The sequence below is a fragment of the Chiloscyllium plagiosum genome, chromosome 3, assembly GCF_004010195.1.
Source record: "Chiloscyllium plagiosum isolate BGI_BamShark_2017 chromosome 3, ASM401019v2, whole genome shotgun sequence".
NCBI classification, from domain to species: domain Eukaryota; kingdom Metazoa; phylum Chordata; class Chondrichthyes; order Orectolobiformes; family Hemiscylliidae; genus Chiloscyllium; species Chiloscyllium plagiosum.
In genome coordinates, this window is record NC_057712.1 from 39,157,867 (window position 1) to 39,174,535 (window position 16,669).

Consider the following 16,669-nt stretch of genomic DNA (forward strand, 5'->3'; position numbering starts at 1 on the left):
TTCACGTTGAAGTCGCAGATTGTTGAAAAAGTACATTCAGGTTTCCTTGTGGATTTGAACCATGGACACCCTGGCAAGTACACTATCACTGCACCAACAAGCGCCCTCTGGCTTAGTGGTAATGTTTTGGCTCTCCTTTCAGTGGGAAACAGTTAATAGAACTGGTTCCTAACCAATCAGAAACGAGTTTGTATTATTGGAGTCGTTCTGCCCTAAGACAATGAGCGCCAGGTGAAACATTTTTAAGTGAGGGAAAATTTTAACAAAAATACAAAATGGAAGAGCGGGTATCTTGACAGTGAGCGGAAAATGGTTGTTAAGAGTTGGGGGGTATTTTAAAAATACAACGTGCATTTGATGTTACCTTCCCATGGCTATTAGTCACGTTATTTTGTTGAGGTATTTAACCCATCGTTTGTTCCTAGAAACAGATAGCTTCCTCACAAATACTTGGGTGATAGAAGGTTTAATTTCAAGCCATGGTTTCATTTTTCGAGAATAAATTCTTCATTTAGCGGCGGAATTTCCGGATTAATGCGGTAGGGTTTCAGGAGTTGGCGGTGGCTGGGTGGAGAGCCAGGCTGAGATGGAGAAACTATGCCACTATGAGATTGTTGGGGAACTCGGCCGAGGGAGTTACGGGACTGTGTACGAAGCAAGACACTGCAAGAGCCAAGTTAAAGTCGCCTTGAAAAAAGTGCTGTGTGGCTCTCCTGAATCTTCGGAACTGGCTCTGCAGGAGTTCTGGGCGCTGAGCAGGGTGAAGAAGAGACACCAGAACGTGATCTGGCTCCATGAGTGCATCCTGCAAAAGGAGCAGGTCATCCAGAAGATCAGGAAGGAATCTCCGGAATCAGACAGCCACTTGCTCCTCATCGAGACTTGCCTTAAGGGGAAGTGTTGCTTCGACCCTGGAACCACCCCCCTCTTGTGGTTTGTGATGGAGTTCTGTGATGGGGGCAATCTGAATGACTACTTGCTGAGCAGAGACGCTGACCGAAGGCTGAACAGTCACTTCATACAGCAGCTCGCTGCTGCTGTGGTGTTCCTGCATCTCAATCAGATCATTCATAGAGACCTCAAACCAGACAATGTCCTAATTGTTAACACTCCAACCGGACCCCTCTTAAAGGTGAGGAGTGAAGTTATTATTCCTTTACGCTAGAGGGTAATTAGAGGAATTGTTGGCACTTCCGTTATGGAGAAAGTGAGGACTGCAGATGCTGGAGAGTCAGTAGAAAAGTGTGGTGCTGGAAGAGCGCAGCAGGTCAGGCAGCATCCGAGGAGCAGGAGAGTGGATGTTTCAGGCATAAGCCCTTTGGGAATGTTATGGTGACTTTGGCCCACTGTCTGCAAAGGTTCTGATACCTGGTACCAATTGTCTCTGTGCCCATATTCCTGCAGACTGCCTTCTATCCAATACCCTTTTGAATGCCTTTACCTCATTTTGTGACTTTAGGATGACAGTGCTGCGTCCAGTTTTGTTTGTCGTTTATGTAAATAAATTTAGATGAGAATATTGAAGGCATGGTTAGTAAGTTTGCAGATGACATCAAAATTGGTGGTCTAGTGGACAGCGAAGAAGGTTATTTAAGATTATGATGAAATTTTGATCAGTTTGGCTGAGGAATGGCAAATGGATTTTAACTTGGATAAATGTGAAGGATTGTATTTTGCGAAAACAAGAGGACAGGGTTTAATAGTTAATGGTAGGGCCCTTGATAGTGTTCTAGAACAGACCTAGAGGTACAAGTACATAATTCTTTTGAAGTTTATTTCTCACAAATAAGGTGGTTAGCATGCCTGCTGTCACTGTTCACTCCTTTCGATAACATGATATCCCAATTCCTGTAAATGTTGTCCAGGATGTTTGTAAGATCTCTTCTGTCGTACTGTACTGTGTATAGTTTTGGTTGCCTGTTTAGAGTAAGGACATCATTAAACTGGAGATGGTTCAGGAAAGACTTATCTGGTTGTCACTGGAATGGAGGGTTTTTTAATAAGGAGAGCCTTTTTCCATTGGAGTGTAGGTGGTTGAAAGGTGACCTTTGTAAAGCTCTAAAATCATGAAGGGTATAGATAGTGAAGACAGGTGCCTTTTCCTTAGGGTGGGGAATTTCAAGACTAGGGGACACATTTTTAAAGCGAGAGGACAAAGACTTTGGGGGCAATTTTGTTTTGGTGTGTGGAATGACCTTTTAGAGGGGGTAGTGGATGTGGGTACAGTTAAAATGGTCAAAAGACATTTGGATAAGTACATAAGAAATATTTGGAGAGTTATGAGCCAATCATAAGCAGGTGGGATTATGGTTGGCATGGACTGGCTGGACTGAAGAATCTGTTTCTGGACTCTGACAAACTGCTTCACCGCTGATAAAGTGTAATCACAATTTTATGAAAGATACCAATTTGTGTCAAACAGGCTCTGAGATAGACAAGAACATCAGAATGACCAAGCAATCTGTTTTCCATGTTGAAGTATCAATATTGTTGAGATCTCTACTTCATGTAAGACCTTAACAAATAGGAGCAGGAGTTTTCCATTTGGTTTCTCGAGTCGTCTGTTTCACTATTCAGTAGGATTATAGCTGATCTGATATTTCTCACCACTTTTCTGCTCTTTCCCCATAACCCTTGATGCCCCTACTGATCAAGAATCTACATGTATCAGCCTTCAATGTGCACAAAGACTGTATGGCAAAGAGACTAAAGTCTCTCAATCCCGAAAGAAGAAATACCTCCCCATCTCAGTCCCAAATTGGTGCCCCTTTTTTATTTTGAGACTCAACCCCCCTGATCCTAGGTTGCCCCAAGAAGGGAACCATCCTCCAACTCTACTCTGTCAAGCTCATTGAAACAAAGATTCTTAATGAGATCACCTCTCTTTCTTTTTAACTCCAGTGAGTCCGAACTTCTTCAGCCTTTGTTCCAAAAGATAACCTGTCCATACTAGGAATCATCCTGGTGAACCTCTTTTTGAGTTGACTCCAGTTAAATTATACCTTTTTCTCTTGCAACTAATGCAGCAGGATCTTTTACATCTGGTACTCAGTGTGGTGACTGAATCTTAAAATGCAGTTGCACAGTCCAGAGTTTATGCATCATCTTTTGTAAATGGGCTTGAACCTATGACCTTGATCAATGTACAAACTAAGTAATTTTCTTTCTGGGGATTCACTCTAACTTTAAGGACCCAGACACTGTAACCTACTGACTCCATTACCTATTATTCATTCAGACCTCAGCTACTGATTAGAATCTAATTTTCCCATTAGAAAGAAGCCTTGCAATCTTTGAACCTGAAATGTAATTCTTTCTTCACCCTGGAAAAAATAGCCTGACCTCATGAAATTATCTGTTTAAAATGCAGCCATCACCATTTGAAATTCTTCTGATCAGTTGGTAGTGCACAATCCTGCTCCATTGTAGGTCCACACCTATTCTGAAAGGCCCATATTCACTCTTGAATTCCTTTTACCCCACTTCCCCACACCTTTGTTTTAAATGTACATTTTAATCTGAATTGTTGCAGAATAAGCTGGAAAATATCCTGTCCCTGATATATGCTTACTCTGGCACAAACATTTCAGTTCACACTTCTTGAAAAAAAAATTTACTCAGACCAGATCTGACCATCATTCCTCTTAATATATTTGCAAGCCTTGTCAAGTTAGTACAACTTAAACATTCAAAGTCTTTTCATAATTTTAAAAAGTGAGCTATTGCAAAACATTAAGCTGAGTAGATTTTACAGTGTGGATCTAATTGAAAAGTTATTAATGGCAATATTTAAATGATAAAATTTAGAAGGAAATCACAAGCTGGTTGAACAGCTGAGACATGGACCCTGACTTTTAATATTGGCTGTAACAGCGTCTTAAATTGACTGACTGTAGCAGATATAATTTTTTTTTAAAAGTCATCTTTACACAAGTGTCATAGCTTACAGACTGAGTAAGTAGTTGAACCAGGATCCTGCAATTGCATCCAAGCTCGTGGATACAAAGTTCAGTTTATGTGCAGGTGCTCCGGGAATGTTTTTGATTCCCGGAGAACAGCATCTTGAGGGGCTAAGAGATGAAAGTGAACTGGGCTCAGATGAGATTAAAGTATGAGAACAAAAATGAAAAATTGCAAAGGTGGAGGGCTGAGTGATTGATTTAAAACCTGAAGCAGAATAATACGACTGTGTAAAACCTAGGATGCTGTTGTGCAAAGAGGCCACAAATCAGAGTTTCCATATTTAAAAAATCTCTGGATATCAATTTAGTGTGGAGGGTTGACCTCTGCAGGAGAGAGGCTAGGTTTGAGAGGGGGAGAATGGGATTGTTTTTGTTAAGATGGGATCATTGCAACACTCCTATTACCATAATTTCAGGGGATTAACCCTGGCTCTGTGAAGAGTGCAGGAGGGCATTCTAGAAAGCCGTAACAGGAATACCTGAAAATAAGACTTCAACCCAGTGAAGCCACCAAACAGGATTACTTGCATGCCAAACAGCATAAGCAGCAAGTGACAGATATAGATCCCACGACTGATGGATCATCTCTTAGCTCTGCAGTCCTACCACACATACCGTCAAGAATGGTAGTGGACAATTAAACAAGCCCATGGAGAAGAAAGGCCCACAAACAACCCCATCAATAATAGAGCCCCACACATCTGTGCAGAATGTAAGACAGAAGTATTCACAGCAATCTTCAGCCAGTAGTGCTGACTGGATGATCCATCTCAGCCTCTTCAATGGTCCTCAGCATCACAAACTAATCTTCAGCTAATTTGATTCACTCAGTGATATCAAGAAATGGTTTGAGGCACTGGCAAGTGCAAAGACTGTGGACCCTGAAATATTCTGGCAATATTTATGGAAGAGTTGTGCTCCAGAACTTACCACTCCACTAGTCAAGCTCTTCTAGTAGTTATAACACTAGCATCTACCCAACCAATGAGGAAAATTTGCCCTGGTGTAGCTTGTACACAAAGCAGGACAAATCCAACCCAGCCAATTACCATCCCATCAGTTTACTTTCAATCATCAAAATGATGGAAGCTGGCCTCCCCAATGCTATCAAACAGCACCTGCTCATTAACTGACATCATTATGGCCTTGATTCAAACATGGACAAAACAGCTGAATTCCAGAGGTGAGAGTGACAGTCAAATGCAGCCTTGATGTCAAGTACTGTCAGCAGAAACCCTAGCAATACTGGAATCCATGGGAATTGGGTGAAACTCTCTGGTTGGAGTCATATCTGCCACTTTGGAAAGTTGTTGCAGTCATTGGGGGTTCAGTCATCTCCGCTCTAGGACATCTCTGCAGTAGTTCATCAGGATGATGTCCTAAACCCAACCACTGACATTGCCTCCATAATAAGGTTGGAAGTGGGGATGTTCACACATGATTGCGCAATGTTTCAGCACCACTTGTGACGACTCCAATATTGAAACAGTCAGTGTTCAAATGCAACAAGGTCTGGACCATATCCAGGCTTGGGCGGAGAAACAGCAAGTAACAACTATGGTGCACAAATGTCAGGCAGTGACCACGTCCAATAAGAATTAATCTACCTACTGTCCCTTTTGCAATTCAATAGTATTTCCAACATTGAATACCCCACAATCCTGGGGTTTACCATTGACCAAAAACTCAAATGGACTCACCACATGAATGGTCTCTACGAGGGTAGGTCAGAGGGTACGAAAACTGTGGCAAATGTCTCCCCATAGCCTGTCCACATCTACAAGGCATGAATCAGGAGTGTGATGGAAAGATTCCCATTGCCTGGAAGTATGCAGCTGCAGCAACACCAAGCTTAACATACCCAGGACAAAGCAGCCAATTTGATTTGGCACCACATCCATTCTCTCCATTGCTAACGCTCAGCAGCAGTCTGTATTATCTACAAGATGCACTGCAGAAATTCACCAAAAGTCTTTAGGTAGCACCTTCCATCTAGAAGGTCTTGGGCAGTGGATATAGGGGAATGCCACCTCTTGTAAGTTCCCCTCCAAGCCATTTGCCATCTTGACTTAAAAACATACCACTGTTCATCTAATGTTACTGGGTCAAAATCCTGGAATTCCCTCCCTAAGGGCAGGTGGACTGTAACATTTCAAGAAAACCGCTCAGCACCACCACCTTCTCAAGAGCAACTCGGGATGGGTAACAAATCTTGGCCAGCTAGCAGCATCCACGTCCCATAAGTTGTCAATAAAACATTCTTTAATATAGGCAACTGTTCAAGTAGCTGCCTCCAGTGCAGTAATATTTCCGATTCCATTATCTCCCCTCTATCTGCTTTTTCCTAGCTTAGCAATGGACATCAAACACTCAATACCAGCCAAAAAATTGACAATGGTAATACTGCATGATAAACAATTTTTGGCAGGACATGCAAGGGAACTAAAGAATTACAAACTTCTAATTATAAATGCTGAGGGTTGCCAGCTGTTCTTTTTTTTTTTTACTTTGATTTTCAGCTTCTGTGATTTTTTTTTTGTAGCTGACCGAATCAGTGCTGCTTTTCATTCAAATGTGGGAGATTAGATAGACTAACACCACTTCAATGTTGTCATTGCTGTAAACACCATCTCCTAGTTAGTTCTCAACCACTTTTTGAAAGGAGAATTTAACTTTCTGATTTGGTACTTAACAATTGAGTCTGAAATTCATTCATTGAGTTAATGACTTGAAGCAGACAGTGCAACAGTATTTAAAACTGGGGTAGATGGGTGGTGGAAAGAATAAAGGAGTGTAGGAACCAAGCAATTAATATATTAACACTGTTGTCATAGGAAGTTAAACACCAATATGGACATGCTATTTCTGTCCTATAATTGCATGTTCCTCCTCAATTTTTGCTTCTCTTGTCCATAATGTGAAATCTACTGGCTTAAATCACAGGCCCATCTGCTAAAATCCTGGTTTAATTAACCATCTGATTATATTCAAATGGTCAAGAGCAATGAATGTTACAAATCTTCTCTTTTTAAGATAAACAATCAAATGCTCATGGATCCCACAGAGATCCCCATTTCCCAACTCTTGGTATCTGGTCAGTAGTTTACTCTCCAACATGCAAATGTGAAAAAAAAGCTTTTGAGAAAATTGTTCATTAAGCATGAACAGCATGGTAATTAATCAGTGAGAAAGTTTGCTTCAGTGTGTCCTCTGCTCACTTCTTGTATTCCAGGTGGCTGATTTTGGCTTGAGTAAACTGTGCCAGAATAAAGGCAGTGTGAATCAACGGCAAATGTCAACAGCATGTGGCTCTGATTTCTACATGGCACCAGAACTCTGGGAGGGGCAGTACTCTGCTAAAGTTGACATCTTTGCCCTTGGGATCATGTTCTGGGCCATAATTGAGAGAATCACATTTCGAGATGCTGAAGTCAAAAAGGAGCTGCTGGGTGAGTGAATATCCACCATCTGTTGGTTGGGTGGGGTGTTGTTACTGGGTGTCAGAATTCTTCAAACGCCCCTCTGATAGCAAAAGTGACACATTGAGCCTTCAAATATTGCCTTCCATCACAAGTAAGCTGTTTATCTACGTGGAACAGACCTCAAAACAAGCACCACTGGACCAACAAGGTTGTGACTTATACAGTGGCTTTAAAATAAAATGGCCCAAAAAATTCATGAAGTAACATAAAATAAAATTTTCTGGATCCTTTTAAGGAGACATTGAGCTAGGTGGATTTTGGGGAGAGGGAGACCTGGAAAGGCTTGGATGAATTTCCAGAGCCTGAGGCCTAGGCAACTGCAGACAGTGATGGAGTGATTTTTTAAAATTGGAGTTGCTTTAGAGGCTGCAACTGGATGAATGCAGATTTCCTACAGAGTTAGTGTTATAGAAGGTTATGCAGATGTGGAGAGACAGTGTCCTGGAAGAATTTGATGTTAAACCAGGAGACGAGCTAAGTCTGTGAGCATAGGGGTGATGAGTGACTGGATGTGAATTAGAACATGCATAGCAGACTTTTGGATAATGACGTTTGTAGAGGATAGAACATTATTGATGACCAGGAGTGTGCTAGAACAGTCAAATTTCCCTAAAATGTAGGGATGATGGGTTCCAGTGTTGGGAAATAGGTTCTAGTGATTGGCTAAAATCAGAAGCTTATCTCTAGGTCAAGTATGATACTTAAGTTGGAAATATTCTGTTTGTCACCTTCTCCTGGAAAGGATGGAGTTGGTTGAATGGACTGAGAAAAGTTGTGCTTTCTCTATAATTGGAGGAAACTTCTCATTCACAGTGGATGGTACAAGCAGTTTAGTGATGAGAGGTGCTGGTGATGAACGTAGTGTCATCAAATTGCATGTGGAATCTGATGCTGTGGATCTTTGCATCATGTAGGTAATCTCTGAGCAATTGGCCTTTGCAGATTTAGGTGTTACAAGCCAGACACTGAACTTCATTGTTTCTGCATTAAAGTACACAGTAAAGCAGTAAAATAAAAAAAAAATTGGAATGACACTAAAACAAATTTCTAGAGAAACTCAATAGGTTGGGCAGCATCTGTGATGAAAGTTTGATGTTGTTTGAGTTTAGTGACCCTCCTTCAAAAGAGAGAAGGGCCACTTGATTCAAAATGCTAACTTTTTTTTTCAGATTTCTTTTTCTAGCATCCACAGTTGTATTTTAGTGTAATATTTGAGACTGACACTTGTATCTCTCCACAGGTGCTACCAGACCTGAATATTTGTTTTGTTGTTTCAGACCTAACACTGCCTTAGAAATGTGATGCATTTTTCTCGCTACTCTGTTATGACGGAGGTGCTGAAAGGTCCTATCTCAACACCTGCATTCTCCATTGCCCCCCAGTCCAGCTCCTAAAGAAAAATGTTTTGATCTTACTCACTTTTTCAGTCAGGTTGATTTTCAATTGGAGGCTTTTTTTAAAAAAAACTTTTTAGACTTAGTTAAGTAAACAAAAAATTTTCTTTTTCAAGTGCTGATTTCAGGTTAGACTTTTGAACATGATTGGAATGTAAAATCAGTGACAATTGACTGTTGCACAAATCCTCACCCAATTCAATGAAAGGACATGCTGTTAGACCACATCTTTAAGTGCCAGTTGTACACCCCAGGCAGGAACTTCACAACCTGCCTTGATTATTGTCCAGGTGAGCAATAATGCATTGTTCTCACTCATGAATATTGAATCTTAACCTCATGAATAAAGGAATTGGAACACCCAAATATTCAAGTTACTCAATGTGATCTAAAACCAATATTTAATTTCACTGCAGTAACCTTCCATCAGATTACAGCAAAATGTGAACCATTCCAGCTTCACAAAGAAAGGAAGGGGATTCATCCATAATTAGCCTGTAAACTTTTCTCCCCCATTCACTATAATTTTGCACTTTGCCACTTTTCCCTCTGTCCAATTTTGGATGTTGTCCGTCTGGCCTGATCTTTCCTAATGTCTCACTTTCTATTGTCTAACCAAGATTCTGGTATTTTTCCAGTGGTTGTACTTGCTCAGTTTCAAGAAAGGGAATAGGATAACTGAAATGTTGAAATTTTTAAGGGGTGTTGGGTGGTATCCGAACCTTCTAATGTGGGATGTTTGGGTTTGCTTTTGCAGGTATATATCTTTCTCAGGGGCATGAATTGGTCCCTGTGGGAAAGGCATTAGTGGAAAACCCCAGCCTGGCGCTTCCAATTCCTTTGAATAGTAAAAGGACTATGAATAAAGATATCAAGAAACTTCTAAGGGACATGCTGGCATTTAACCCACAAGAACGGCCAAATGCCTTCAGCCTACAGGAACAAGTTGAGTATGTCTTCAGGAACAAGATGATTCTCCCCTGAACCACCCACAAACTTCTCCTTGTTGATCTATGGGAAGATTTGAATGAATGTGAACTTATCCACAGAGCTGACACTGGCCTAGTTTTTAGATATTATGCTGGATGCTTATTAATGTAAAGACTTGGGCTTGTGCATAGAATTGATGTGTATTGAGTTGAGGTGTACATATTCAGTACAGGTTACAGTTCATGTCTCAAAAGCAACTTTTCAAATATTTGTAAGAAATAAAGGACCGAATCAGTTTTATTTTGGACTGTGAATAACTTTGTGGTGAGTGGGTATGGCTGTTTGGCTTCTTGTGTATTTGCACACTCTTCAATAATTATACTTTAGCTACTGGCTACCCACTAAGCAAAGGTAATTTTCTTTTAATGACCTATTGCTTATTATACGTCAGGATAATACTGTACTTCACTAGGTTGATAAACTAATCTATATAATGGATTGTCTCCATTCAAACTGAGATCAGTCTCAGGACTGAGATCTGAACAAAGGTAGTGACCTTTGTTCAGATTGGTACCACTTTCATCTTCCCAGTTCTCAGATGGATAGTTAGTTGATTTTTAAATCTTTATGGTGTATGTACCAAGACTTGTCACTCTGGTCTGATTTTGTTGATCTGTCTTGTAATGTTTTTATCAACTTGTCCAGACTTATGACACATCTTTGACCAGGTGGGACTTGAACCCAGGCCTCTTGGCTCAGAGGTAAGGTCACTAGCACCACATCACAAGAGTCCAGTTCTGCCTTGTAACCTGGAGTAAATGGTACTATGTCAGGGATTGTATGCTAATACCTGACTTTCATTTCCTTAATGCTTTGGGACACTGCTTTGACTTTGGATCCCTCTTCTTTTTTACCTGTTGGTAGACTGTGAATTTTCTCTCTTGATTGGAAATGTGCAATTTATTTTTGTTGTTTGTTGTAAATCTGAATTTTGAGAATCTTGTCCTGGAATTTTCCAGGACTACTTACTTTTATTTTTGTCTCCTGGGATGGGGTTTTTTTAAAAAAAAAAAGGGCTCTCAATCTGTGCTGGATTCCAGGTTTGTTGGGAGACCATTGCAGTCTGTTTGGTTTCAGTAGAACTCCTATTTACATGCAATAATGTTTTGGGTGCTGTCTGAGGCTTATTGTCTATATTATGTATGAGTTATACTAGGTCTTTAGGCAATTGGACACGTTAATAATTTCTGTTTGTCTACCTATGACTTTTCTGAACCTGATGTTGAAATGTCAACCTTTTACCTCAAACAGGTATCCTGCAACTAGACCACAGGATAATACCCTATCACACAAAACTCTACTCTGCTGTCAGTCTTTTAACAAAAACACCATAACTACTGAGACTGCAATAAACTTCCTGAACTGCCATAGACCAGTGCCATAACCTTTATGCAGGACTGGGATACAGTGGTCTGTACATTGAAATAATTTTAACAAATCCTAAGACTAATGTATCTGTATCTGAAAAAGCTTCAACTTCCCCTTTTTATTTACACAAACTCCTAAGAGACAAGGGGTGGTCAGTGATTGAATAGAAAGATAGTGATGAAAAGGTTCTTATGATCTGATTTTGAGTTTGAATTTGTCCCCACCCATCTCTGTATAGAATAGATAAAGTAATAAAATCTCTCTCTCCTATCAATAGCAAGAGTTGAAACTGATGAAATGAAACCACCTAGCTTGATTTAACTTTTTTGCTATGGGTGAATCACTTGCAGAGATGAGTCAGTCTCTGCATCTATTACTAAAACAGTCCATCATCTCTGAAATTCATTCAAAAGGTTGGTAGCTGTTATGTTGACCAGCCCAGACTTGATGGACTGAAGAGCCCTTTTTGTGCTATAACTCTATGATAGCTGTTACAGGAGTAGTAGTAATGGACAACATAAATGAACTTCTGGGAAGCTCTGGTGAAAACATCATTCTGTAATTGTAAAACTATGAAGTATTACTTAATCTGTTAGCTAAATCCATCAAAGAAGCTCAACATCTTCGAGGAGAGTGCACCCAGCTTGACTGACCTCTTTATACTGTTTTGAAACTTTATTGCTGGAACAGCGCAGCAGGTCAGGCAGCATCCAGGGACCAGGAGATTCGACGTTTCGGGCACAGGCCCTTCTTCAGGAAAATGCCTTCCTTGAAGAAGCTCTACCTCACTTTCTTTTTGACCTCTTATACTACCTTGAGCATTCACTCCCTCCACCAGTGGTGTACAGTGGCAGTAAACATAAGCTGTTGGAGAAACTCTGCAGGCCGGGCAGCGTCTATGAAAATAGAAATTAACATTTCCAGATTGGTATGACTCTTCAGAACTGGAAAGGTGTCATAAATTGCCTCTGTCAAAAGTATTTTAAAAAGGTATTTTGTCCATCCTAGTCCACTCCTGTCATTTCCTAATCCTATCTCACTCCCCATGATATCTTCCTATGCAATAGCAGGTGTAACAGTTGCCCATTCACCATCACCTCAGCAAGGCCCTAAATACACCATCTAGCTGAAACAATGTTTCACACATACTAATTTTGATCTAATCAAAATTGACAGACACCAAATACTGACTGGAACACCTCCACTCTGTCCCTGACCTCCAGTTGTTTGCCATTTTCAATAAACTGTCCTGCTAACATTTAGAATTCCCTACAAGTGTGGAAACAGGCCCTTTTTGCCCAACAAGTCCCCACTGGCCCTCCAAAGAGTAACCCACCCAGACTCATTCTCCTACCCTATTATTCTATATTTACCTCTGACTAATGCACCTAACCTACACATCCCTAAACACTATGGGCAATTTACCATGGCCAGTTCATCTAATTCGCACTTTTTTTTGGATTGCGGGTGGAAACAAGAGCATCCAGAGGAAACTCACAGGGAGAATATGCAAACTCCACACATTTAGTGGCCTGAGGCTGGAATCGAACGTGGGTCCCTGGTGCCATGAGGCAGCAGTGCTAACCACTGAGCCTTTCTATTCTGAGCCTGGTGCAGTATTCCAAGTTCTAGGAACAACATTGTACTTTACAGCCTTAAATTCCCTGCACTGCAAAAAGAGGCTGTTTGGCACACTGAGTATGCACTGAACCTTCAAACAGCATCCCAGTAACTCCGCATTGGTTTTTACCCTGGTATTCCTCTTAATGTTCACATCAGTGGATACTACAAGGCAAATTTTTGGCTCTGCACATCTTTGGACCATCTGCAAGCCACATACCATCCTGATTTGGGAACTGTTTTAATATACTTTTATGGTAGACTAATAGTTCAGAAGATGTCACCTCCACACCACCTGGAGGCCAGTTGGGGTTGGACAATATTAGCTAGCCTACCTAGTGATACGCACATCCTGTGAAAGAATAAAGAAATGGAAAATTCTCTCTAAGAAGTACAGCACAAAGGTTTTCTTTCGAATGAGCTCTACAAATAAGTTTTAAATATATGTGGGACAGTTTATCATAGCCAAATACTCCAACAAACAAATTAAATGCCTGCATATTTAATAGAAATTCAATTTGGCTGCAAAAAGGTATTTAACATACTAAACAGTTATAGGTAATTTAGCTTAATGTGATAATACAGTAATGGGCCAGCAAACTCCAATGACAGATTTGTATTTTTTAAATACATGCCATCCCTTCCTGTCTGATGATACCCAGTTTAAAGAATACAAAGGTCAATTTCCCAATGGAGGATTAGAGTTTGCCCATCTATTTTCTGACAGTCCTGCCCTACTATTGTCCATATTTGTCACTTGGATCTATATAAGTTTTATATCTTGCACATCTGGATCTTTAGGTGTCAGGTTGCTCTGCTGTTATTTTAAGCACTATTAACAATTTGATATTGCTCTCACTTCAAAGAAATTCTGCATTGGGTCAAGCAAAGAACAAGCAGAGTTAGATTAGATTCCCTACAGTGTGGAAACAGGCCCTTCGGCCCAACAAGTCCACACCGACCCTCTGAAGAGCAACCCCCCCAGACCCATTCCCCTACATTTACATCGACTAATGCACCTAACACTACAGGCAATTTAGCATAGCCAATTCACCTAACGTGCACATCTTTGGACTGTGGGAGGAAACCGGAGCACCCAGAGGAAACCCACACAGACAAGAATGTGCAAACTCCACACAGACAGTTGCCCAAGGCTGGAATTGAACCCGGGTCCCTGGTGCTGTGAGGCCACAATGCTAACCACTGAGCCACCAGTTCATCACAATGGAACTCACCCAAATCACTACATTTCTTGGAATCAGTTTATGGGCTGAGAAAATGCAGGAAAAAGGGAAGAAGTATTTCAGGAACATACTTTCTAAAAACCTTTTTTTAATCTTAGACACGAGATAACATTGCAGAATTTCATCTGCTTTTGGCTCATTATTGAACGTTAAAGCGATCTCTGATTGCTTAAAAAGTGTCTTTGCTGACTGTGAAACCAATTAAGCACTCGTCTATTGAAGATCATCTATTGAAGACCGCAGTGAACCAAGCTGGATGACCCCTTTACACAATGTGAGCCATTCTTATCAGCCCAGTAAGTCACTCAGTGATTCACTCTTCTCTGTAATGTGGTCATTCAAACTAAGCAATGGAAGTGAAAATTGCTGAAACTTTCTGGAAAGAATTTCACGAAATGCTTGCAACTCCTCAGCGAGAATCTCCACACAATCCACCTCCCACTAAGTGCATAATTCACACATAAAAGCTCTGATTTGTAATTTGTACTGGAGATTACAGTATGCAGCATCTTGCTTTTTTCTTTAAAGAAAGGATTCATTTTCTGCACCAGCTGATGCATTTTCCATATAGAAATTACTGCACAGTCGAAGGAACAGAACTGTGAAATGCTTTTTTTTTGCTTTCTGAGGCTGAAAAGATTTCTGCTCCTGTGAATACCGCTTATTTAATGGCTGATAGATTAATGATATTGAGCTCAGCAGTGGCCTGGTTAAGAGTGAGAAGTGCCATCAGAGCCACATCATATAGAGTGAAAATGAATCAAGGTGTCTATAATATGTCTGGAGGTGGCAGAACAAGTGTTAATTTCCTCAAAATTTCTCCCATTCTATGTTATACCTGGTCAAAAATCTATTCCGATGCAGTGAAGAAATACATCCTCACTAAATTTGCAACTATCCCTTTAGGCAGAGTTGACCAAATGGGAAGACATAATTTTTGAACTGTAACTTTGTTTTTGGGCTTTCAGTATTCTGGCAAAGCCATCATTTATTGGCCATCTCTAGTTGCACCTGAAAATGTAGTGGTGAGCTGCCATCTGGAACTGCTACAATTGATCTGGTACAGGTACACCGACAGTGCTATTAGGGTGGTACCGGGGCCTGATCCAGTGACAAGTGAAGTAATGACAGTATTGTGCCAGGTGAGGAAGGCTGATGACTTGGACAGGAACTTGCTGGTCGTGATGTTCTGATGCACCTGCTGCCATCATTCTTCTGGGTAACACAGGTCAAAGCTAAACAAATGTTGCACATTATCTTAAATAAAATGTTTCAGTTGAACAGGATTTGCTTTAAGATTTTGGTCTACATCTTAAATATATTTTCTAAACAACCTGTTCGGGGATTTTATTATGCACCTCTGGAGCAGGTGGGACTGGAATCCAGGTCTCTGCTTAGATGTAGGGTCACTACCACTCTTCCCCCAAGATGTTTGATTTTGAGCTATTGCTGGAGAGCTTTAGTCTCCGTATAAAGACATTGGAGGCGTCTTAGAAGAGGTTTCCTAAATTGATACCTGAAATGAGTGGGTTGTCTTGAGAAAAGGTTGAACAGACTCGGCGTGTTTCCACTAGAACTTAGGAAAGTGAAGGGTGACTGTATTGAAGTGAATAAGATACTGAATGGTCTTTAAGAAGGTTTACATGGAAGGATATGTCGTCTTGTGGATCAGTCCAGAATCAGTGGCGCTGTTTAAAAATTAAGTGTACCCTTTTAATGCATATGGGCATTATTCCTCTTAAGGGTTTTTCAGCTTTGGAACTCCCTGCCTCACGGGGCATTGAATATTAAGGTGGAAGTAGATTCTCGTTAGTCAAGGGAATCAAAGGTTTAGGGATAGATGGGAATGTGGAGTTTGAAACATAAATAGATCAATTATCTTACTTAATGCCAGAATAGGATCTAGGGCTCCTTCTGCTCCAATTTTCATATATTCATATTTTAAGAAAGAAATCCATCAAAACAAAACATTCTGGGATTCAGTTCACCATCTGTCAGTGAAAAAGTCAATACTTAAATGTGAGATCAGCACAATGATCAACAGAATATGAGAAAAACTAAGTAAGGAAAGTTCCATGTCAGTTTCAGTAAGGGGAGGTGGCTCCACACAATGGGAGAGCAGTAGAGAGCCAAGACAAGGAGCTATTGATAAGAGGCTTTCAGTGCCTCCAGTATGAATCTTTCACTGTTTCACAGTGGAAGCACTTTGCTGCCAATATGGCAGCTCATTCCCTCACCTCCAGCTTTTTTGTTGTTTTGTTTTGCAGTAAGTAAATTAATTCTGTGATGAATGACTTTCCCTTTGGAAAAATTGTACTGTAATAAGATAGTCCTAAGTGTACAGTTTGAGAAAAATTGTCTTGCTTGTAGCAAATGTGTGTATGTGTGTTATCTAATAAAAGATGTACCAAGTGTTCAGTCAAACTCTCATTGATCACCTGGGGCAGTTTTAGTAAAATATAATTAGATAATCAAACAGATCACCACGAATCTAATAGGCGGGCAGCAAGCTTGTGGAAAATGACCAATACTGAGAAAATAATAATTGAAGCAGCTAAAAACAAAGAACTAATAAGTCTTATGAGCAGCACTTAAATTTGGGAACTGTT

General features: G+C 40.5%; 1 protein-coding gene across 1 annotated transcript; it reads left to right on the forward strand.

Annotated features, from left to right (window-relative positions):
- Positions 1 to 262: 262 nt before the first annotated feature.
- On the forward strand, positions 263 to 11,144 carry LOC122548632 (serine/threonine-protein kinase PDIK1L-like). The gene is made up of 3 exons (XM_043687466.1): positions 263 to 1,132; positions 7,195 to 7,411; positions 9,596 to 11,144. The coding sequence occupies exons 1-3, from the start codon at positions 587 to 589 to the stop codon at positions 9,820 to 9,822; spliced, it is 990 nt and encodes a 329-aa protein (XP_043543401.1). The 5' UTR covers positions 263 to 586; the 3' UTR covers positions 9,823 to 11,144.
- Positions 11,145 to 16,669: the final 5,525 nt, after the last annotated feature.

Coding starts and splice junctions, on each gene's coding strand:
- LOC122548632 (XM_043687466.1), top strand. CDS start 587: ATGGAGAAACTATGCCACTATGAGATTGTTGGGGAACTCGGCCGAGGG. Junction 1,133..7,194: donor CAACCGGACCCCTCTTAAAG/GTGAGGAGTGAA, acceptor CTTGTATTCCAG/GTGGCTGATTTTGGCTTGAG. Junction 7,412..9,595: donor AGTCAAAAAGGAGCTGCTGG/GTGAGTGAATAT, acceptor TTGCTTTTGCAG/GTATATATCTTTCTCAGGGG.